The sequence below is a fragment of the Macrotis lagotis genome, chromosome X (genome assembly GCF_037893015.1).
Source record: "Macrotis lagotis isolate mMagLag1 chromosome X, bilby.v1.9.chrom.fasta, whole genome shotgun sequence".
NCBI lineage: Eukaryota > Metazoa > Chordata > Mammalia > Peramelemorphia > Peramelidae > Macrotis > Macrotis lagotis.
In genome coordinates, this window is record NC_133666.1 from 482,881,932 (window position 1) to 482,907,772 (window position 25,841).

Below are 25,841 nucleotides of genomic sequence, written 5' to 3' on the forward strand. Positions count from 1 at the left end.
CACTAGACTATTGGAACAGATTCCTAATTGTTCTACCTACCTAATCCATCCTCTACATAAATGTCAAAGTGATTTAATTAAAGCAGAGGAAGCACAGGACTATGTCATATTCCTCTAAAATATATAAATTCAAATCTTTCCTTAGATACTTATTAGCTATGAGACCTTGGGCTAGTCACTTAATCCTGATTATCTCACATGTAGGACCATCTCCAGTTGTCCTGATTCATATCTGGCCAATGGACCCAGAAGTCTTCTTTGAGAATGAAGAACAAATAGCAGTAACAGCAGCACACATACATTTACTCAAATTTCAGTGGCTCCCTAGATGTCCCTGTAATATCAGATATAAACTTCACTTACTGGTATTTAGTATTTTTCATAACTTGACCCCATCCTACCTTTTATCCTTTTTTTATCAAAACCCTTATGTAGGCCTTCTTGCTCCTGATGAGCAACTCCTATACTAGATGTTACATGGTTGAAATGAGCTCCCTCCTCACCTCCATAGCTCATGGAATTCTTGACTTTCTTGAAGACATTATTCAAGAGACACCTTCAGTATGAAGTTTTTCTTGGCCCCCTCAATAGCTAATGCCTTTTCTTTCTCTCCAAATTATCCTTTTTTTCTGCTTCATGTATGGTTTGGGCATATTTATATGTGTATTTTGTCTTCCTTGATAGAAAAAAAAAAGTTTTTTGAGGATAGAAACTTTGCATCTCCAATGTCCAATGTAGCATGAGGCACAGAGTTCTTAGTAAGTTCTATTCATTGATTGATCGTTCTACTTTTGGCAGCAGGACAGTTTTAGAAAACATCAATAGAAGTCCCCATCCCAACTATCTGCATGCCAGGGTTATGATATACTATCCCTAACTCTCCCTCTACCTTTCTTACTCTAAAGGGTCAGAATTAGACTCCAATGACATTATGGGGTTTTTGTTTCTGAATTCACAGTCTTCCCTGAAATGTTTTCTATTATATCTCCCTGATCCATTTCCTCATGGAATACATCATCTTAAAATCACGTTCCCCTCTATTACCTCTATTGTTTCTTTGGGAAAAGATACATACTTTGGTCAAAACAACAGATGAGTAATAGAAAAAAGTCAATTTCAGTCATACAGGCCTGGATTCAAATACCTTATGACTAGAGACTGATCCTGGATAAGTTATTTAACGTCTAGGTGTCTCAGAAAACCAAGATTATAAACTGCAAAATTGTTGACCTTCACTATTAGAGTTTCCTCACAGAGTTACCTATCTCAATAAACTCAAGTCCTGAAAAAAAAATATCACTCATTATTCCAAAGTAGAGGAAAAGTCTGGTATCTAGCATCTGTTTCCTCTTTGATGGGCAAATGCCATAAATAATGTTAAGTAAGACTACTCTACTTGTATTACTGAATGAATTTAAATGATTATAGGTTAACCATTTATCAACTGACAAGATCTAATTTTGCTAACAATCACAAAAAGCTAGTGCTTGGCACACTGGTGCAGCAGGGTACAATTAGTTAAACAATAGGAGTAAAGAACTCTGACTCTGTAATCAAATACTTTGGTCTGATGATTAATATCTTTGTGATCTTGGGCAAGGAGTTTAACATCCCTGAGACTCAAAGTCCTCAAATGAAGAATAAAGGGGATCATACCAGTTTGCCTTAAGAAAATTTTTAGTTCAAGATCTGTGAGCTTGGAATACAAATATGTATTAAATATAATGCAAAATTTATTTTCAGATATTACAAAAAAAGGTAAAGACATTAGTGGTCTAATATTTGAGAAAATAGCTATAAATATACACATTTTATAATACCTATTTTTCAAAATATCTGGAATCAAGTTTCTTGCATGGATATTTATAATTTAGTATGCTATAGGAACTATGACTTACTTAAAATGTGACAAAACAAGTTTTAACTTGGTATTCAAAATTTATCTTCATTTCAAACCTTTAAAGGTGACTCTCCTCCAACATAAAGAAATAGTACACGATGCCTCTTCTTCACATGCTCAAACATCTGTTGACTTGGAAGTGGACGGATTAGAGCCCTGTATTTAAAAAGGCAGTTTTTCCTTTTAAAATAAGAACTACTTTTCAACTTACAAATCATAGGTATAGTTATATTAAAATTATTTGTGAGCTATCCTGCTTCACAATTTTCCAAGGGTTAAAAGATTTTAATATGTCTGCATCTTAAAAAATAATCAAAAACATCAATGGAAATATATTTTAAAGGTTCATATATCCAATGTCTATACATACATACATATACATACATACATATATATACATGTGTGTGTGTGTGTGTGTGTGTGTGCATCCCATGATATGTATGGGACAGTTAGGTGGTACAGTGAATAGAGCACTGGCCTTGGAGTCAGGAGGGCCATTTCCAGTTGTCCTGATTCATATCTGGACACTGGACCCATGACTTTTTTTTTTAGGTTTTTTTTTTTTTGCAAGGCAAATGGGGTTAAGTAGCTTGCCCAAGGCCACACGGCTAGGTAATTATTAAGTGTCTGAGACCAGATTTGAACCCAGGTACTCCTGACTCCAGGGCTAGTGCTCTGCCGTGCCCCCCATATGACTTTTTTTTTTTAGGTTTTTGCAAGGCAAATGGGGTTAAGTGGCTTGCCCAAGGCCACACAGCTAGGTCATTATTAAGTGTTTGAGACCGGATTTGAACCCAGGTACTCCTGACTCCAGGGCCAGTGTTTTATCCACTGCGCCACCTAGCTGACCCCCCCCCATATGACTCTTGAAGGAGAAAGTGAGGCTGTTCATTTGTCCTTCATTTTTGAAGAATACCTTGACATCAGGGAAGTGATACTTGTCATGGCATCACTTCCCTGATGTCAAGGTATTCTTCAAGAATGAAGGACAAATATCAAATCAGATCAGATCAGATTATATTGTGTAGACATACACATATGAGTACATAAGAGTAAATTATAAATAACATAACTAAGGTCTATACATTTACAAAACTAAATTATTTTGTGCTATTCAAAATGTCAACAGATTTTGTGTAAAAGCTGGCATGAAAACTTTATGAAAATTCAACTAAAAGGACCCATTATTAAAACATTTTTAGGAAAAAAGGAAAATTATGGACTTACCCAAAGGACCTAACATTTTTATTATATAGAAACTATATAACCAGTAACTTATTGTTTTATTAACTCGGCATGTTTAAAGGGAACCACACTAAATTGGAAATTAAATTACACTAAAAAAATTCATAAAACAAAAATGCTATTCAGAATTGATCAAAATAATGTAAAATGATTCTTATGAACTATGCATAATGCATTATTTGAAATTTCTAAGTTTTAGAAAGATACTATGTCCTTTAAAATTTGGTGTGTTTAAAAATTAGGCAGCTCTCTAAATGACATATTGCATCATTGTACATTCTATTTTTACCTAACAATTAGCTAGGCAATGATGCAACTACAGAAGTTAATCTTGAAATTTTGATTGCAATACTTTCACTAATAGTTGCATCAGAAATATCTCATTACATTACATCCAATAGAAACATGCAAAACAAATATTAATAAAAAAAATCTTCCAAGATCCCAAGACCACAATTGTTGGGGAAAAAAATTCCTTGCAAGTCTCATTGATTTTATTTTTAAATGTTTATGTAATTACCTACCAAATATAAAAAAAAATTAAAAATTATTTCAATAAGGAAAATATAATGAAGGAATAGCAAAGGAAATTGCTGAGTCTTAGAGAGTCAGTTGACTCATTTTGTCCTGAAATATCTCTATGTCTCTATCTTCTAGTTCCTTAAACTTTGCAGACAAAAGTTACCAAAACATAAATATATTTCGTTTGATAAAATCATGCATCCTTTCGGATCATTAACCTACTTTTTTCTCCCTTTCTCAAAATTTATCAGAACCATTTATTCATTCTTTTCTCTTTTTTCTGTAATTGGTAATCTCATTCCTAATTAAACATAAGCACTCCAACTATACTTACTCCAACACTTCTCTGGTGAATCCAAATAATAAAGTCAAATGCATATAACTGTTTAAGGTTGCAAAGAACTGTGCTCATAAAAATCCTATGAATTGTTGCAAGTATCATATTTTTTTATCCTGAGGAAATTCAGGCCGAAAGATTAAATGACTACTTCTTGATCATATAGGCAGGAATTATATTATATAGTGTATTATAACTCTAAGTCTGAGGTGGCAACCTTTGTCATTGACAAATGCTTCAGTATGTACAAATGATCTCATTCCATTCAATCTTCTCCAGCAGAGAGTCTCTTCTATCAATAATAGTCTTACTGATTTCAATGTCTCCCTGTCTATTTGGTCCCTCCGTAACTATAAATGTCTATGTTACTTGCCTTCTTCATTTTCCTGTCTAAACTTCATTCAGTACTTTTACTTCTTTTCCTTTCATTCTACCATTCTGTTTTCCAGACTCAGAACCTAAGAAGTATGATCCACAATTCCTCAAATCTTCTTATCCCTCCCCAAAATCCAATCTGTTGAAAAATCCTATCAATTGTACCTTCATAACATCTCTCATATAGACCCCCTACTGTTCTCTCCTTTGATACTGCTACCATTTTGGTATTCATCATCTTATCCCATAAGTACTGCAATAGTGTTCTGTTTTGACTCCCTGCCTCAAGCCTCTCCCCACTCCAATACAACCTGCATTTAGTTGTGAAAGTGAGCTTCATAAAGTACAGGTCTGATTATGAGCCATTCTCCAATTTAGTGGCTCTGTATCACCTTCAGGATCAAATATTTGATTAAATAATATTATCAAACCTAAAATTATTTTGTTTTAAAAAACCTTCTATCTTCCTCCTTCCTTTCCAGTCTTCTTACACCTTTACTCACCCCTCCAGATATCCTGTGACTTAATGACAGTGGCTGTTTCTTAGAGAAGACAATTCTCTACACCTTAAGCATCTTCGCTAGCATTCTTCTATGTCTGTAATTCTCTCCTTTTTCATCTAAGGCTCCTGACTTCCTCAGCATTTTAGTTAAAATCCTACATTCTTCAAAAATCCTTCCCCACTTACCCTTAGAATTAGTGCCATCCTTCTGCTGATTATCTCAACTTGTTCTGTATGTATCTTAATTGTACATTGTTGTTTACATCTTTTCTTCTCCATTATACTGTGGGCTCATAAAAAGCAACAATCTTATTTGTTCCCATAGCATGATATCACTTGAGAGGATGACTGAAAAGTGTTTCCAAACTTTCTTCTATACAGTCTAAATTATCTACAACATCTCTCCATCTTGATTTCTGAGCAGAACATCTGATTCAACATGCTAAAAACAAATGTATTTTGTTATTTTTCCCCTTAAACTTGTTAATCTTTCTGACTTCTATTTGTTATTTTCCCCAACTGGTACTACCATTCACTCTATCTTTCATTCTTCCCTTTCCTTTGCCCTTCAGGTTTAATCATTTACCAAATCTTGCCTCTAAAATCTATTGCTTCAGTATCCTTCTCACTACATCCATTGTTAACAGCTTAGTACAGGTCTTAATTATCACCTAGCTATAGTCTTATGATAGCTGTTCTTCCCACTTCATTTTTTTTTATCTGCCCAACCCATCAATTAATCACACTGCTAGACTAAACTTTGTAGATTCAAAAAGACTATAAACTCTCTGATAGCAAGAGTATTTTATTTTTAGCTTCCTTGAATAGTGTATTTTGCATATAGTTAATATTTCATGGATAATTAACTGAAATGGATTCATATCACTACTAAAAAAAAAGGATCCTAATTCTTTTGACTAATTTCAAGGTCTTCAAAAACTTGCAAAAACCTTTATTTCTCAGTCAGCAGCAGCTAAGTGGCATAGTAAATAGAAAACTGGACCTGGAATCAAGATAATCTGAGTTCAAATCCTGCCTGCCTGCCTTCTAGAGATACTGTGTTACCCTGGACAAGTCACTTAACCTGTTTTTCTCAATTTCTTCATCTGTAAAATTGAGATGATGATAATAATATCACTGACCTCCCTATCCTAGAGGATAAATGAGATAATATATGTAAAATACTTTGCAAACCTTAAAATAGTATCTAACTGCTAGATATAATACTTCCTCCCACACTCTTTGCTCCAACCAAACTGAAATACTGTTTACCTTGTGCTAGGTTTTGCGCTTCTTGCATACCTACTTTCTTCTTCACATTTCAAATGTCTTTAAACATTTATAAAGTACTTTGCAAAGTCCCGAGAACATAATAGAAGCTACATAAATGTGTATTCCTTTCTCTCCTTCCCTAAGGCCTATCTCTTCAAAGGAAATCTTTTCTGATCTATCCTCTTCCCCACAACCACTATACATTGAACATTAAATAATCTTTTACAACTTTCATTATTCAAGCATGCATTGTGTGGCTATTATAATTATGTCTTATATGTTCATCTATTGTTCAGTTAGCTTTATGAGCATTGGCCTTGTATCTTAAAGTCTGAATGTCCCTGAGAATCCTCAGTACTCTGCAAAGAACCAGTAGTGAATTTTGAATCAGTGAGTAAGACTAAATGTTATATATTGACTTTCTCAGTCAAATTTTGATCACTTTTGGTTTCTGAATAATACTTATATTAAATTCAACATTAGCACATTTAATAATTGGCAATGATCAACTTAATGAGGTCTCACATTGCACATGCTTCAGTTGCAGCCATTTCTGGATGCAATGAAAAAGAATAAAATTTGGACCAACCTGAAAAGTTGATTTCAAGAATCTCTCTATGACCCTATCAAACAAGCTAGAATCAAACAAATCTCAAAATTTAAAAGTCTGCAATGAGGTTAAATAGTCAAAATATCAATAATATTATGATACTATTGTCCTAATACATTTTTAATAATGCATCTTTACACTTGGTGTGAAAAATTCCAATTGAAAGAACCTGTGTAGTCACATTTGTAAAGTGTTACTGTTTGTTTTGTTTGTTTTTATTTTTCTAGTAACTAGGTAAAGAACAATCGGTGTTTAAGTATGTGGAATCAATGCTCTCCCCTAAATAATATGAGAATTAAAAGTGGGACATTATATAATATATTTGAAGTAAGAAAAGATTAAATGAAATCTGTGTTCACCTTACTTTTCTTGAATATGCTAAGCAAATAAAAACTACAGTAACAAATGTGATATACTCATTAAAATAAAGGTAGGATTTCTAAGTTAGCTTTTATCACTTTTTTGTTTATTATATTTTATGCTGAAGAATTATAAATGAAATGCAATAATGACTATATGCAGACATTTTAAACATCATTTTAAAGGAACATGTGAGAAACAAAGTTAATGACTTAAGAATCCTCCCAAAATGACATTTTTCAGTAACTCATCTGCATCCTACACATCTGTTGCATAAACTAGCTTTGAAAAAATGCAAACTATAATTATACAATTAAAACACAAAAATGTTCAAAATAATCAACAACATTAGTAGTTTAATTCCCTACATTTTTTTCTAATATATTAAATTATTTTCAGGGAAGAACAAATACTTACCCAGATACTCTATGAGCAAACTCAATGATATCATCTCTAGTTCTAGGCCCTCGGTAGTTATATGCCAGGTCATTTTTTAGTCTTCAAAAGAAAAAGAAAAGATTTATTTGGATCTCTGATTATTTCAATATTGTTTAGATTAATTAATTAGAAATAATTATTTGATTATAGTTATGAAAAGCTAGTTTCCAAAATTCAAGGGAGGGAAGGGAGAAAGAGAAGGGGGTGGAGCAAAGGGAGTGGAGGGAGGGAAGGAAGAAGGAAGGAAGGAGAGCAAGGAAGAGAGGGAAGAAAGAGGAACAAAGAAAGGAGAGAAAGAAAGGAAAGAGAGAGAGAAAAGAAGGAATGGGAGAAAGAAAGAAAAAGAAACAGAAATTTATCCCACTTATTCAAAAATCTCTGCAGAATTTATACACCAAGTCAAGATATCTTTGGTGAAGGTAACAAAAAAAAACAAGTAGGCATTCCCAAATGATATTCAACAAAGAACAAAATCTTTACCATCTCATAATTAAAAGATATAGAAAATATGCTTTTTTAGTTATAAAAAAGCATTTGACTTTAATATTTTACAATAAATTATATCCCATCATATAGCAAGATCTTTCAAGAGTAAATAAAATCTCATCAGAAATATCCGCTGCTAACAAACATCAGACAAAGCATAAAACAAGGACAGATATATGCTCACCCAAAGTATCCATCACTGTGATGAAGGAGATTCAGTACAGATTACAAGCAGATGGGGATGGGGAAAACCCTACACATGGTGAGGTCAATTGGATATTCTGGTTTGTTAATGACATCAGTTGATTTCATCAAATCCTAAGATTCTGAAGGGACTTCAGGAAGAGTTCTGTAATCATTCAAAGGAGTCTGGTCTGTCCACACAAAGTAAAAACCAAATGAAAGAGTACTCATTGCTCAAATTTCAGTATACAACTGAATGGGGACCCTTTAGAGATTGCCAAATAGTTGAAAAGGAGAGTAGACTAGATTGTTTTCAGGAAATTTCAAAGTATTTCCATTAACCCTAATGGAAAGGTACAAAATAGGTGTGTGAACAGGCAGCAAGATACAATCATTAAGAAACTCCAATTATGGTAGAGAATGTCATCTCAGCACTGTACCATGGAAAGAGAAGATGGGCTAGCCAAATGGGGCAGATGGACATTCATCTTCGATCTAGATTATTCCCCTAAGGCTAGAAATCATGACTGAGAGAACAGGCTAGCATAGATTGCTTATGTTCTGAATAACTGAAGTGAACTCTGGTACTGATGAGGTCACAAGGTCATTTGAGCATATAAATTATTTAAATTTTCAATGATTATTAAAATCAGAATATCTTAATCACTACTCAACAGTCTCAAAAAACAGATAAAACAAGAAAAGTATATGATTTCACCAGCTGATTCAAGGACAATAAAGGATTTCCAGGATAAGCTGATCACCTGACATCTCACCATCATGCTAATTAACTCAGTTTTTAATACTCAACACCTTAACTCCTCAGTAGCTCTCCTCAGAACAGAGCTAAAAAGTGGAGGAATAAATTCTTCTCAAAGGGAGTTAGTGTATTGAGTAAGAAATAGTTAAGAAGGCCTAACTAAAATGTGATCTCAGATACTTATTAGCTGTGTGACCCTGAGCAAGTCACAAACATAAACCCATGAGCTGGAGAAGGAAATGGCAAACCACTCCAGGATCTTTGCTAAGAAAATCCCCAAACGAGATCATAAAGAGTCTGAAACTACTTAACAAAAAATTCTTCCCAAAGCCATAGAGGGCTGAATCTGAAGCTTCCCAAGGTAACTATTTTCCATCAGAGACTTGGTTCTATTTCAACTCTATGGAACATCATATCTCCTGGCAGTTTTCCCTTCATCTCAATTCCTTTTATGTGTCTTCACCCATTAGATTGTAATCTCTCTGTGGTAGGGACTGTATTTATTTGTCTTTTTTTTTTACATCCTCATGACTTAGTATAGTGTCTGGCACCTAGTGGGCACTTAATAAATGCTCATTAAATGAATTGAGTTGAATTGAAATGAATTAAATGAATTGAATTTCTCCAAATTCTTTCAGGAATCAATAACGTCTCATTAATTTATCATAAAGCTCTCAATTAACATAAACTCAGAGCAATCATTGAAGGTCAAAAAAGCTTAATATGGAAAAATAATAAATAACAAATGGTGATAACATTAATAGAAGGGACAATAAGACTGCTTTCACAGAGCTGTATAGGAAATGCAAGACATAATAAAATACCAAAAAGGCAAAAACCAATCAAATGTTAAAAACAAAAAAAATTCCACAAAATTTGAGACCTGAAAGCAATTCAATCTATTCCTCTAGGACCACCTATTTCAACTGTATGAAAAAAAGAAATCCTCACTACAACATACCCAACAACTAACTGGTCATGTGAAAGAAGAGATTTCCAACCTTTTGAAGTTTTTGTTTTTGTTTTTTATCATGTCATAATGGTCTTTTTTGCAACTTCCAGATACTGCTGCTGATACTGCATTCTGGGTATAAACAAAACAACTCTCTTCTATGTGACAAGACTTAAAATCCTTGAAAATAACTCATTTCCCCTGAGACTTTTCTTCTCCAGGCTAATTAAGTCCAGATCCTTCCAAATGATTCTAATATGACATGAACTCAAAACCCTTCCCTACCCTTTTCTGGAAACTCTAAATCAACAATGTCCTTTATGAAACAAACATTTAGAATGTAATATAAAATAATAGATATGGTCTGATAAGACAAGAGTATAACATCTTCTATTCCTCAAAGTTATGCCCAAGATCACATTAGCTTTGTTTTTGGCCATAAAAACCACACTGTTGACTCAAAATGATCTTGCAGTCTGCTAAAACTGGCAGGGTTTTTTTTTAGTCATCCATTCATGACTCTCCTATTATATATTAGTAAAGCTTACTTTTTTATATTTAAGATTTAATGTTTTCCTCTTGAATTCCATTCTACTAGATTCAGTTCAATCCTCTAGTTCTTTTTGAATCCTTTTTTGAATCCTAGCTTTGTTTTCTATAAATTATGAGCATACTACAATATAAATCACTGATAAAAATGTGAAAGCATCCAAGGCTGGCCACGTAGAGATACCCAAGGAGAAGTATAGGTAGGCAGAAGATAATCTTAGAGGGAAAGGAACATGCTTGGGGAGGAAGGAAGTGAAAAAGGCCTGTAAAAGGTAGGATTTGTGCCAGGAGTGTCAGATATGAGAAACAACATCCAGATTGGATCACAGAATACAAGAAGGGGAATAAAGTTTAACAAGTTTGGAAAGGTAAACCCACATGAGAATTTAGAAGGCAAATAGAAGATTTCATATAATACTGTAAGAAAGACAACAGGATGTGAAAGGATTTAGAAAACACTTCAGAAAAATCACTTTGATAGCTAAGAGACAAGAAGCATAGTCAAAAATTAGAAGGCTACTTCTACAGTCCAGATAAAAGGGGATGAAGAACTGAACTAGGCCAGTGGTTGTGTTAGGAGAAAAAAAGAAATACAAACTTGAGAAGTTTGACAGTATATGATAATAGTTTATGATGAACTGTATTTATGATTTGAGGAAGTGTGAAGTCAAGGCTGTAAAACTGGGTGATTGGGATGATTATGATAATGATGATGATCATTAAAAAGAATACAGTTGGGCATAAAAATGTAGAAATCACCTACATAGAAATGTTCATTGTATTCACCATGCAAACTGATAAGATCAATGGGGGGAAAGAAAAAAACCTAAAGCAAAGTCTCATGGAAAATCCACCATTAGGAGGTAAAACATAGATGAAAAATGAACAAAGCAGACAAAGAAAGAGTAGACAGACAAGTAGGAAGACAACCAGGAAGCAAAGTAATGAAAATCTTAAGAGCATCTAGATTCTGGAAGGACAGGATAATTGCTAGTGTATGCTGTAAAGAGATCAAGTAGATTGAGTATTGAAGTCATTAAATTTGGCAATTAAAGGATCATTGGTTACTTTGGAGAAGTCAGTTTCAGTGAGAACAGACTATAGATGGTTAAGAAGAGAGTAAACAAAGTAATAACACCTTTTAGAAAAAGATTCTTAAGGACTTTCATCTAGAAGGGAAGAAAAGATATATAAGAAACTAGAATAAGGGAATGTTCAGATCAAGTTGAAGAGTTGTTGCTATTTTAAAGATGGCTAAGACACGGGGATATCTGTAGGCAGCAAAGAAAAAAAAACAGAAAATAAGGACAGCAAAGAATTGACAGCCTAGGAAAGAAAAAAGGTATGAAGAATGGAGATCACAGTGAGAGATAATGTTTGTCCTTCATTCTTGAGGAGGGGCATGACATCAGGGAGGTGATGATATGACATATACATAAATTGGATGAGTGAGGGGGCTACTGTGCAAAGTCACCAGCCTCACTTTTTCCTTCAGACCCATCAGGGTCCAGAGGTCAGATTTGAATCAAGATGATTGGAGATGACCCTAGATTTGAGGCAATCAAATTCCAGCCCAGGGTCACAGCTAGCAAATGTCTGAGGTCAAATTTGAACTCAGGTCTTCCTGACTTTAGGTCTGGCACTCTACCCACTGTGATGAAAGTACAAAAAAGGGTAAGGAATCATATCATGATGATTCAAGAGAATGATCGAATAAAGGAGTTTCATAGTTTGTGAATATGGAAGTAGGACACTTTGTAGGTTAGGGTTAGGGTTAGGCAAGATCAAGGACAGAGCCATTTCTATTATTTAGCTGAGGTGAAGTGGAGGAGCATATAATGAGAACTGAATTAAATTGAGGATTCAGAAGTTAATAGCTTTGTTAATAACTAGTCATCCAACTAGTTTTCAAATCCTCATTGTATTATTGTTAAAACTCAATCTCTCATTATTTTTACATATATACTAACACTCTCACATACACACACTTTCTACAAAAGAATTACATGACATACTTTACAATAAACTTTTGCTAAAATACAAGTAAATTATATCTACACATCATTTCTCTCATTTGCTTGTTGTTTAGAATTCCTGTCAAGAAGGAAATTAGTGTGGCATGATCTGTTGATGAATTTATTATGACTTCACTTTAAGGATATTTGCCAATTATCTATTTGTACATGTGTCCCAGAATTTTACAAAGAATTTAAAGCCAAGCTTACTGGTTTATAATTTGCAGAATTTTTTCCCTTTTTGAAATTATAGCAAAGAAAATTGCTAAATCAATTAAAATGGAACTGCTTTGTTGTATATGTCCTTGTTTAAACAATTAAATTCATAATTAAAAAGTCTAAGGAAGAGATTCCAAAAAATAATTTAATTAATTCTCTATGAGTCCTAGGAGAGGTTTCAGTTCTATTAACCTATTATACTGTTTGATCAACAAATACAAATTACTATTTAACACATTTTGATTGATCCAGATGATCTTGATCAGTTTTCATTTAAATACAAAATCCCAAATTTAAGTAAAGAGAATAATTCCTATAAGTATTTAATTTTCAATCATCATAATAGCTAACATTTTTATAGCATGCTTTGGTTAACAAATCACTTGTAATGTTAATTATCTCAAGTAGTCCCTAAAACAATGCTAAAAGGCAGGTAGTTAAAAGCACTATTAACCCCACTTCATAGATAAGAATCTGAAGCACTTCAAATTTAAGTGATTTGGGGGCAGCTAGGTGGCATAATAGATGGAGTCAGGAGGACCTGAGTTCAAATCCAGCCTCAGACACTTAATTACCTAGCTAGGTGAGCTTCGGCAAGTCACTTAACCCCAATGCCTTGCAAAAACTACAAAAACAAAACAAACAAACAAAAAACCAAGTGATTTTGACCTAAGTCATACAATTAATAAGTAGGAAAGGCAGTACTGAAAACACAAGTTTTCTGATTCCAAGGATAGTTCTTTTCACTAAACCACAAGTCCTGCTTCATAATCAAGAAATTTGTTTCTTTTTTTTTCAAGTATCATGCTTTGATAGTATAGCCTGGTATGCCAAGCTAAACTTAAAAATATGCTGCACTAGAATATAAAACTCAAGAGAAATAAACATTGGGGTCAAGTCTTGGCACCAATGATACCTAGTCCTGTGATAGGCAAATTCCATAAATCTTTGAGCCTCAGAACAATATTTTGTAAATATGAGTAAAACTACTTCCATTATCTAATTTCTAAAGATTTTATGAGGAAAGCTCTTTGTAAATCGCAGTATATTAATAGTATTGGTTATATTTTAAAAATAGTTGCTGAATAAAAATCTCTTGAGTTACTAAGAAATACACTTCCTAAAGTAAGATATCGATGCAGGAAATCATTGGGCCTAGAGAGTGTAGAGATCACTTGGAGACAAATTTTGTAAATCTTTTGTTTGCATTAAGGGGATCTTCCTTCTTCCTTTATTTAAATAAGGCCATGGCCTGAGGGCTGACCTTCAATCTTCTCTGAATTGCATTCTCTTTTGGTGGGGCAGCCAGGGAATTGGAAACACATCCAAGACCTCCCATAAGAGACCCCTCCCCAAAAGACAAAAATCTCCAGGTCACTACCAGGTCACCACCCTCCCATGGACCCTGAGGGAGAATTTAAGGAGATCTGAAGAAGGGGCTTGGCTCTTAAACTCCCCAGACTCCTCCAGAACTCTCCAGACTCCTGGTGAGCCCTGGGCAGCATAGTTCAATTAGCAATCTACTTGGTCTTTTTCTTTAAACTCTTAATTTTACTATCACTTTCCTTTGTGTTGTAGCTTCCTTAAATAAGTCTCTATTTTCTTTCCACACCTGCATTCTGGGTCTTTGAATTGTGATTCATCACAGGTGGTGACATTAAGAGTAAGTTATAAAAATGCACATTTAACAACTATATCTGACTCTCAACTTACAGCTTAATTGTTGGATATCCTCTAACTCCAAACTCTGAAGCAATGCCTGAAAAATAAAATGAATTAATTAATTAATTTGATTTTAATTTTCTTTATATACCAATCATCCATTAAAGTCCCAAAATCTCATCAAGGCACAGATGTCATACTATTTTTAAGAAATATGAGAGTACAAACAACTCTGGATCATTATAGGTAAAGAAAATACCCAGTCCTTGAAATTCTGAAATAGAATGTGAGTTTCTTAAGAACAGGGAGCTAGAGTCTGAGTGGGGGAGAGGGCTGGGGTGGGGCACGCGGGGCCCACAAGTACTCCGTGCTCCTCTGCGAGAGAACTTGCCTCTCATGGTCTGGCTGCTGGTGAAGGAAGAGCTTTGCAGACAGTGGAAACAACTATGAAATTATAGTCATAGATGATGGAAGTCCAGATGGAACACAGGAAGTTGCTCAACAGCTGGAAAAGATCTATGGATCAGATAAAATTCTTCTAAGGCCCAGAGTGAAAAAGCTAGGACTAGGAACAGCATATATTCATGGAATACAACATGCTACAGGAAATTTCATTATTATTATTATTATTATTATTATTATTATTATTATTATTATTATTATTATTATTATTATTATGGATGCTAATCTCTCACACCATCCAAAATTTATTCCAGAGTTCATTAGAAAGCAAAAAAGAAGGTAATTTTGACATTGTTTCTGGAACTCTCTGCAAAGGAAATGGAGGTGTCTATGGCTGGGATTTGAAGAGAAAAATTATCAGCAGAGGAGCCAACTTCTTAACTCAAATTTTGCTGAGGCCAGGAGTATCTGACTTAACTGTAAGTTTCAGGTTATACCAAAAGGAAGTTCTACAGAAATTAATGGAAAAATGTGTTTCCAAAGGATATGTCTTCCAGATGGAGATGATTATTCTAGCTAGGCAACTGAATTTTACCATTGGAGAGGTACCAATCTTATTTGTAGATGGAGTTTATGGTGAATCGAAGTTGGGAGGAAATAGCCTCCTTTGTGAAAGGACTGTTGACTCTGTTTGCCACTACATAAGATGACATTATTCATTTTATATTTAAATTGTCATATTTACTTCATTTTAAACATAAGACAAAACACCTGGTTGCTGATTTTTAAATTATACTCTTAAACCATAAATAGTAAGGTAAGGTAAATTTCATATGCACCTTATTTTTTTCTGGAGGTCTATGTATTCCAAAGTAGATTTCACATCCATGTAAAGAAAAAAAGGAATATTTATTATGTCTGTTTAAAGTTGTAATAAGATTTATAAATTTTATAAGACTTAAAAAAAACAGGGAGCTAACTTTAAGCCTTTTTTAAAAAAAAATATCCCCAGTGCTTTATCTAAGAATGATAAATTTTTAATTGAGTAATAAGTGAAAATGAGTATTTAAATTTTTTTAATTGCTTTTAACTTGGACTGATGAATTTGAAATTGTTAGAGGAAAATGAGTCACACTGACATGAACAAAATAATAATGTATTTTATTCTTATCTAAGAATTTGTAATTTTATTGGTATGGGTATGTCTTATCTTAATACAAATCAAAAATTCCTTAACTGACCATCTCTGAGACTTAACATCTAATGGTCTTTCATCAAGCCTCATTTCTTTGACTGCTGTACATTGGAAGCTGTAGATCTTCTTGTCCTTAAAATTCTATTCTCTCTAGTTTTCCATGACACTATTCTATATTGGTTCTCCTCTTACCTATCATACTATTTATTGCTTCTCAGTCCCCTTTGTTGGATTTTCATACAGGTTATACCTTCTAATGGTGACTCTGTCTTCATTCTTCTTCTATTATTATTTCACTTGATTTCATCACTGTACAGGGTTCATCTATCAGCTCCAGGCAAATGATTCTCAGATTTGTATGTAGATTCTCAAATCTATGTACCCCAACAGCTCTCCTGACCTCTAGTCTTGCTTTTTCAACTACCTATTAGTCATCTGAAAGTGGTTAACCTATAGACATTTTAAACTCAGGGTCCAAAACTGTACTCTTTCTTCCCCTCACCCTGCAAACTATCCTTTCCTAATTTCTCTACTTCTAATGAAGACAGTAACATTCTCTAGTGTGAAGATGAATATAGACAGCTTTTTATTTAAAAAAAATTTTATTCTTATCTTAATGATGTAGGGAGTTGTAAGTGGAAACAAATATTGTAATCTTTTACACAGTGGGGAATATGTAGGAGAAATTTCTGTCTAGAAAGGAAGTATTATCTGTGCCTGTGATGTAAATTAACTCCTATTCCATTGTTAAAATGTAAATTTGAAACCTCTCCTCATTTCCACTCCAGTAGAGAAGAAGGGATTCCCCCTTTGCCCAAATACTTTCCCTAGAGTGGGTAAGACTATAAAATCTGGCCTAGACTCCACTCAGTGTGCAGACTCCCTTAAGTCTCAGTACAGTCAGTTCTCTGTCTCTACCTCTCTGTCAAGTGTGTGTGTGTGTCTCTCTCTCTGTCAAGTGTCTCTCTCTCTCTCTCTCTCTCTCATTCTCAGGCACTCAAATCTTGCTTAGCCTTTTGTTACTGACTTCAAGCAGTTTACAGGAGAAGAAAAGCTTTCTTTTAAATCTGTCAATTTTGCAGTTTTGTCTAATAAATCCTGAATGGTTTTAAAACTCCATGTAGGGGCAGCTAGGTGGGGCAGTGGATAGAGCACAGGCCTTGGGAGTCAGGAGTACCTGAGTTCAAATCAGATTTCAGACACTAATAATTACCTAGCTGTGTAGCCTTGGGCAAGCCACTTAACCCCATTGCCTTGCAAAAAAAAAAAAAAATTCCATGTAAATTCTTTCACCTTCAGACCTCTCAGTCTTAAACTGTCAACACCCAATTGCCAACAACATTAAGAAATAAAACAAGTATTTCCATAACATAGTAGAAAAGGAAAAAAGCTAACTGCACATGAAACTGTAGATCTATTAGGTGAAGTATGCTATTCCTTTCTTAGATAGCTTTTTCTAGAAACTTGACTGAGAAGAGGATGAGAGAAATAAAAGTTTGAGAGATGGTAAAATTCACCCAGTCACTTAGGCTTACAGCCTAGAGGTGATCCTTATTCCTTCACTCTAATTCCCAAATCCCATCTGTTGTCAAGTCCTATCATTTTTACCTTCATAGCATCTCTCCTCTGACACCTCTGACATATTACAGGCCCTTATCACTTCATATCTGGACAAGAGAAACACCCTTTCGGTTGGCCTGCCTCCCTGACTCAAGCTTCTCCCTACTCAAGTTCGTTTCCAGTCAGTTGCTAAATTAATCTGTCTTAAGTAACCATTTTCTGTAACATTTCTATAATAAAGATGAATTAAAATGATCTATTTTATGCAAAAAACCCTAAAATAAAAAAAAAATAAAATGATTTACCTCCATTTGCTGAGAAAATCCTAACACTTCTTAAAATTCAGAGAACAGGGAGAAAAAAAGCAACGTGAAAGACTGTAATTTAGAGGTCCTTACAACTAAAGGGGAAATCTGCCAGGACTTATTTTTGACCAAAATAGTGGGTATAGTTGATCATTTTGAATTATCTCATATCACTTTATTATAAGGGCTGCCCTGAGTTCAATCAAAACCTTTCCCTTATTTCTACAGGACTGAAGCTGTCCTTCAAGGACCCAACGAAGGCTTGTAATAAACTCTCACCCCATAATCCAGTCTTTCCCCACTCCCCTCCCCTCCAGTCTCTTGAAGATCCAGGCTAGGGAATGCTACCCAAGCAGCCACAAACCCTGAGAAACAAAAGTCTGCCTGAAGCTACAAAACTGAGGCAACAACAATTCAAAGTTTCAAACTGCTGATGTTGGACCAAAGAATTAAAAGAATAGAGGAACAGGAATAGGATAACAGGACAGAAAGATTTGGGGGAGTCAAAGTGGAGAAGGTGGAGTTTGCAACATTTCACCAAGACTGGGAGAAACAGCACAGCAACCAGATGGGGCCAGGATGGTGCACTTGAAAGTCAACTGGGGCAGACACCCAAGCCACTGAAATACGAACTGCCCAGCACAGGAGGACATTAAGATGATTTGATATCTAGCTGTCAAGGAAACCACAATCAAAAGGGAGAGAATCAGAAAGAATGCAACAGGGTAAAATATGAGAGTGAGGTGGGGAAGAGAAGTAACTTAAATTACCCAAGATCACAAAAAGAAGAAAATTCAAAAACCTTAAAACAGATAAATCAATAATATCAACAGAAGGAAATAAGGTCTCCAAATCTAGTAAACAAATTCAGTCATCCAAGAATAAACACTGCAATACAAAGGACTATAATTCAATACTTGATGAGACACAAGATCCTGGAGAATTTGAGGGAAAAAATGGGATCAAAAGAGAAAAAAGAATTATGAAAACAGAATTTATGGCCTGCTTAGCAAAAAATAATTAGCAGACTAGAAAAAGATTTGTTCCTAAATGTGTATGTGCTTGTGTGTAGTAGGAGGAGGGAAAAGGGATCAGGAAATCTGATAGAGATAATAAAACTGAAGAGGCAGATAGGAGGCATTATAAATAGAACCTAGATTTAAAATGTAGATTATTAACTATCTGCAACAGAAAATGGGATCAGGGGCAGTGAGGTGTCACAGTGGATAGAGTACTAGCCCTGGAGTCAGGAGTACCAGAGTTCAAATCAGATCTCAGGCACTTAATAATTACCTAGCTGTGTGGCCTTGGGCAAGCCACTTAACCCCACTGCCTTGCAAAAAAACCTAAAAAAAAAATGGATCAAAGATACATATAAAAGGTAGCAAATAAAGGGTCATTTCTTCACTTAGAGACTGGAGAAGAAGGTAGGTAGTGGGAGAAGATGTCTGAGAGAAGTGAAAAAAGGATGGGGTATAAACTGATGCAGAGGGAGCAAAATAATTTCAACAATGACTACCCCACTGTAAAGAAAAATACATTTAAAATGCTTATATTTTTGGATGACCAATGTGTGGACATGGTCTGAATCGACTATGCTAACTTGCTGCATGGCAGAGTTTGCTTTTTTTTTTTGGTAGAGGAAAGGGGAAAGAGGTCCAATAAAGAAGAGGACTAAGTAATAATAATGATCTCCCCTTAAAAAGAAAAAGGAAAAAAAGAACATCAATGAAACACTTAAATAAAGTGCCCAAAAGAGAACAAAAGTAGGTTGAGAGAGCAAGAGACAAGCAAGACATCTTTGAAACTAATATGCTGAAACCAGAGTACACATTTTAGTATCATTTTTTAAATTCTAATTTTTTTGAAGATAAACTTTTTAAAGAACTGTTTTAGAAGACTAAACTGTTCTTCTGAATCAACATTGTATCTGAAATTGTACATTAACAAAATTTTTAAAAGTGAATTAATGAATCGAATATATAATTTTTTAAAACTAGAAAAAATAATAAATGAACCTAAAATAAGTACAGAAGATAATTAGGAAAAGATATAAAATGAAAAACAAGATAATAGAAATTATAAGAAGACAATAAATTGGCTTTTATTTTGGTAGAACTAATAAAAAAAATTTTAATGAAATATATTTCAATTAACAAACACCTTTTTTCTCCCTAATTCACCTCCCCTCCGTGGAATAAGGGAAACCCTCAAAACAAATTTACATGGCCAAAGCAAAATAAATTCTCCTATTGGCCATGTCCAGAAAAATGTATCACTCTGCACTCTGAATTCACCATTTTTCTGTCAAGTGATAAGAAGCATGTTCTAACTTTTAGAATATTTCTTAGGAGGGTCACCTGGAATAGAGGTCATTTTGTTGCTCAGAGTTCTTCAATCTTTTTAAAGTTATTTGCCTTTACAATGGTCTAGAATAGTAGTTGGTGATTTTGTTGCTCAGAGTTCTTTAAAGCTTTTTACTTTTGCAATGGTGTTATCACATTCTCCTTACTCTGATCACTTTTATTATATATCAGTTCATACAGGTCTTCCCAGGCTTCTGTGAAAGTTTTTTTCATCATTTCTTATAAAACAACAGCACTATATTAAATCTATATTATAATATTCAACCATTCCCCAAATGATAGGCTCCTCTTTAATTTCCAATTCTTTAAGGAACCAAAATGAACTGCTATAAGAGTGAGTGTGTGTGTGTGTGTGTGTGTGAGTGAGAGTGAGCATATACATATGGGCATACATGATTGGAGATGGAAATGGAAATAGAGACAGAGGTATAGATGGTTGGAAATGGAGATAGATAAGAAATAAGAGATGAAGATAGTCGTTTTCTTCCTTCTTTGATCTCTTTGGGGCACAGGATAAGGAATAGTATGAACCATTTTATAACTTTTTGAACATAGTTTCAAATTGCTTTCCAGAATGGCTAAATCAGTTTTCAGCTCTATTAACTATATGCCAGTTTTCCAATAGCCTATCCAATATTAAAGACTAACACATAAAATAAGACTTTAAAGCTCACCTGAAAAAAGTAGAAAATTACCCAAAATAAAAAAGAATAAATTAAATTTGTAACAAAGAATATATTTATCAGAAAATAATTATCAGAACTGAATATACATAACTCTGTGATAATAAAATAAAGACATTAAAGAAAATGGATTTTTATCCATTAAAACAGTCAAATGAACATGAACTAGTGACATTAAAAAACCCAAACTTGAAAAACAAAAATGAACGTATCATAAAGGAATTATAAATGGGAAAAATATATACCCTTTTATCAAGCTTTACAATTGAAAAAAACAAAAACTAAACAACTATTTTCAATAATTGAAAAAGAAATTTACCAAACTCTTTTCATGAGACAAAAATATTCCTAATTCTAAAATGATGGAAAAGTAGATAACAGAATTAGAGGTTAATGTCACTAATAAAAATTGAGTCAAAAAATTTAAGTAAAATGCTATTCAGGTCAACAGTAATTATAGTTAAAAAAAATCATTACTGAGTATGTTCTCTATATACCAGAGCCATAAAGGAAGACAGTATGGGTGTACAATGGAACAATCACAAGTTCTGCAGCCTATGGCATACTAGCAGGATTTGTGACTTTAGACAAACTACTCTACCTCTTTGGACTTGAATTTTCTCAACTGTAGGAAGATGATTTTGTATCATTTCTTCTCTGAGGTTTCTTCCAGTAATAGATCTATAAATCTAATCCTTCCATACATATACATCATATAAACTCATAAATAGGAAGAAATAAAATACAGTGTAAAGAAGAAAGCATATGTAAAGTATGTATTATAAACATTGGAAATAGAAAGGCAAGACAATTCTTATTTTCAGATAGTTCACATTTCAAGTGGAAGGTGATAATGTATAACAGATTTAGGTTGCAAGTCAGATGGATCAGTCTAGTGGTCCTTAACAGTACAACAGTGAAGCAGGGAGCAGAGCATCTTCTTTAATGTTGTTTCCATTGATAAAATCACATTGATGTTTAAATTTGAACAATTAAAGTGCTAAGGTCTTTGATAACAAAATCCTTTTTCCAAATCTTCAGTAGCTATGACTCTGAGGAGGTGAAGGAAGGTTCTATTTTCACAACAGTTGCTCCCAGATGTTGGTTACAAGTCCAAGGACACAGTTGGTGGTCTTGAGAGGGGAAGGAAGTTCTGAAGGAAGTTCTGTTATTCTGGGGACTCTTGGGCTTACCCACTAGTCAAATAACATTGACCAGCAAGTGATAGTGGATTCTGTGGTGGGGATAGTAGGGTCCTTTTTTCTTCTGTCTGATGCTGGGATGAGTTGAAGGCTCAAGGTGGAACAGGTGATCTAGGGGACACTCCACTTCCTGGATTTCTTGGGGTTTGTCTCCACTGGAGGCCAAGGGAAGATAGAAGTTGAAGTAGTTTGACCTGCCTAGCACAATGTCTCCATTGGTCTCTCTCGAGATGACTTGCACATGTATGTCATATATATATATATACACACACACACACACACACATATATATATATATATATATATACTCAAATAAATATAGAAATAAATAAAATACAAAGTAATATTAAGGATAGAAAGCAGTAGAGACTGAGAAGATAAGAAAAGACATTATGCAGAAGTTGTGCTCTAATTTAGTCTTAAAAGAAGTAAGGAATTCTAGGAGGTAGAGGTCAGTTAGTCAACAAACATTCATAAAGCATCTACTACCTGCCAGGCATTGTGCTAAATGTTGGAGATGAGATACAAAAGAAAGGTAAAAGATAGTCCCTGCTCTCAAGAACTCACAATCTAATGGGAAAACAATATATCAGATTAAGATGTACAAAAATATACACAAACATATACAGGATAAATTGGACATAGAGAAAAAGCCCTGATATTAAAGGGATTCAAGAAAGACTTACAAAGGGTAAGATTTTTAGTTAGGATCTGAATGATGCCTGGAGATGAAGGTGAGGAGAGAGAGAGAATTCCAAGCACAGGGACAGCCCAGTGAAAATGCTCGAGTCTAGAGATGGAGTTTCTTATGCAAAGAACAGAAAATAAATCAATGTCACCAGCTTTTAGAATATATGGGGGTGAGGTAGAAGAAGACTGAAACAGTTAGAAGTGGCTATTTTATGAAGGGCTCTGAAGTCCAGATAGAAGATTTTATATTGAAGATTTTATCTTGAAGGCAAGTGGGAACCACTAGAGTTTACTAAATGAAGGAGGGTAGAGAAAAGGGGTGAGTGAAATAGTCAGACCTGTGTCTTAGAAAGATCAAGTTGACATCTGAGTGTTAAGACAGTCTAGAGTATAGAGAGACTGGAGGCAGGGAGACCAAAAGGCTGTTTTGATAATCCAGATACAAGATGATAAGGTTCTATATACCATGGTGGTGGCAGTGTCAATAGAGACAAGATGGTAGATATGAAAGGAATTATGAAAGAAAAATAGACAAGACAACAGATTGGATTTACTGCCCAGGAAACAAAATGCTTGGTCCTGCTGAGTCACAGTAAGAAGAAGACCCAAATCAGTGCCAAGACAGTCTAGGATTCAGGTGGTCCACTATTTGCAAGGGTCACAGAGAGTTATAAAAGAGAGAGCTTAAATAATAGAGAGGCTTGCACTGATTTAATTTTGCTTTACTATGGAAGAAAGGAAGGAAAAGGGGAGGGAACTTAATGTAACCTAAAATAAGGTTACATAAAATAAACTACAAATACAGGAAGGGGTGGAGGGATGGAAATCACTTGCACCAGAACAACAAAAAGGATGGCTAGATACATACAGTTTGGCATAGAAATACATTAAACTCAACAAAGAAATAAAAATAAGCGTGACAAAAAAGGAGAGAGGGAAGTTAAAAAAGAGGATAAAATATGTAAGGGAGGGAAATCATAAATAAAACAGATGAAATTATATATAGTACCATGGTATAAAACAAGATCCCCTTTCATCACCTTTTTTTGCAAAGAAAAAGACAAAAGACAAAGACAGGAAAAATTACAAAGATAGGATGTAGGAGAACACATAATAATGATAACAAATCAGGTGGAGTAAATGAAAGAGACCAAATTCTGTCTCAAACAATTACCAGTTGTGTGATCTTGAGCAAATAAAATAAACTCCCTCAGACTGTTTCCTCATCTGAATAATCAGGATAAAAACTAGACTTAGCACAAAGTTGTTACAAGTATCATTTGAGATAATGCATGACCTACCACAATAAGTTCAAATGTATATATGACTTAGATGTAAAGGGCGACATCATAAAGAAATCAGAGGAAGAAAGAAATTAACTCTTGAATTTATAGAAGGGGAAGAGTTCGTTACTAAATAAGGGATAAAGATCACAGAATGAAAAATAGACAATTTTAAAATCAAACGTTTTTGCAAAAATGGCAAAAATATAGCTCACATTAGAAGGGAAATCATTAAATGAGGATACATTTCTTACAAGTTTCTCTGATAATGGGTCTCATATCCATCATATACAAGAAACTGATTCAATTTTTAAGAATAAGACTTATAAATGATTAAAAGGAGGGGCAGAGCCAAAGTGGCAGCATAGAGGCAGTAATTCCCAGAAACTTTCTTCCAGAATATTCTAAATAGCTTAAAAATTATGATTTTAATCAAATTCTATAGTGGCAGGAACCACAGAAAGACCAAGTGAAACAATTTTTCAGCCCAAGATAGCTTGGGAAATTCACCGTAAGAAGGCTCTGTTCTGCCCCAGTGGGAAGGGGCTTCAGCGCAGCCAGATTCACAAGAGCCCTAGCCTTCCAGGATCAGCCTATGGGGTACCTGGCTTTCCAGGACCTCCCAATACAGGGATCACCAAAGACAACTTAGAAGGTCATAGGGAAATTCTGCCAGTGAGCACACAGCCCAGTGCAGCTTAGGTCTCAGTGCAAATCTGGGAAATGGAAGTAGGCCTCTGGAACCACCCGGCAGGGAGGCACCCAGCAGCTGCTTCCAGAGTGCTCAGGTGCTCAGCCCACAGATAGTAAGGTGACTGGGGCAGACTGTTGAGTTCTCTCTGCTATTCCTATTACAAGGATTCTGTTGTTTGGTCCATATTCAGACCCAGGTCACAGTCTGGGGTCCCCTATTGCCACAGTACAACAGGAACAGCTCCAGGGTATGTGTGTGGGGCGTGTATCTGTGGTCATGCACAGACTAGAGCATAGGCAGGAGGGCAGTCAGAGCCTCTCATAAGACCTTGAAGGAATTGAGGGCCCCAGGTGAGGCATCCAAAAAACACCCAAAAGCTTGGGATGCACATTAAAACCAGTCATAGGCTAGGAAAATGAGTAAACAGAAAAAAAAAAGAATCTAACCATAATTACTTTGGTCCCATGGAGGATCAAAACACACACTCAGAAGATGACAAAGTCAAAGGTTCTGTATCCAAAGCCTCCAAGAAAACTAGGAATTGGTCTCAGGTTATTGAAGATTTTGGAACCAAATAAGGAGCAGCTGGCTGAGTTCAAATCCAGCCTCAGACACTTAATTGCCTAGTTGTGTGACCCTAGGCAAGTCACTTAACCTCACTGCCTTAAATAAAAAAAATTTTAAATCAAGTAAAGGAGATAGAAGAAAACTTGGGAAGAGAAATGAAAGTGATGCAGGAAAATCATGAAAACCAAGTCAACAGCTTGGTGACAGAGATACGAAAAAAAAAACCACCAAAGAAAATAACAGAAAAAGCAGTCTATAAGGTCAGTGAGGAGAAGAATACCTTAAAAAGCAGAACTGTCTAAAAGGAAAAGGAGATAAAAAAGCTCTCTAGGGGAAGCTAGGTGGCACAGTGGATAGAGCACTGGCCCTGGAGTCAGGAGTACCTGAGTTCGAATCCAGCCTCAGACAGAAGAATAGAGTTAAGCTAATGACTGTGAAAAATCAAAAAACAATAAAACAAAACCAAAAGAATGAAAAACTAGGAGAAAATGTGAAATATCTCATTGG

At 34.7% G+C, this 25,841-nt stretch overlaps 1 protein-coding gene and 1 pseudogene across 4 annotated transcripts in view; one reads left to right on the forward strand and one right to left on the reverse strand.

The window, feature by feature from the left end:
- The window catches only part of TMX3 (thioredoxin related transmembrane protein 3), a 154,669-nt gene that overhangs the window by 112,683 nt on the left and 16,145 nt on the right, over positions 1-25,841 (reverse strand). For 3 of the 4 annotated variants that reach the window (XM_074202512.1, XM_074202510.1, XM_074202511.1), the window contains exons 5-7: positions 14,439-14,484; positions 7,541-7,621; positions 1,957-2,056 (exon numbers count right to left, since the gene is read on the reverse strand). In XM_074202512.1, the coding sequence (XP_074058613.1) occupies positions 1,957-2,056; positions 7,541-7,621; positions 14,439-14,484 (227 nt within the window). The other variant, XM_074202514.1, reaches the window with a different exon arrangement.
- On the forward strand, positions 14,602-15,509 carry LOC141496805 (dolichol-phosphate mannosyltransferase subunit 1 pseudogene; annotated as a pseudogene).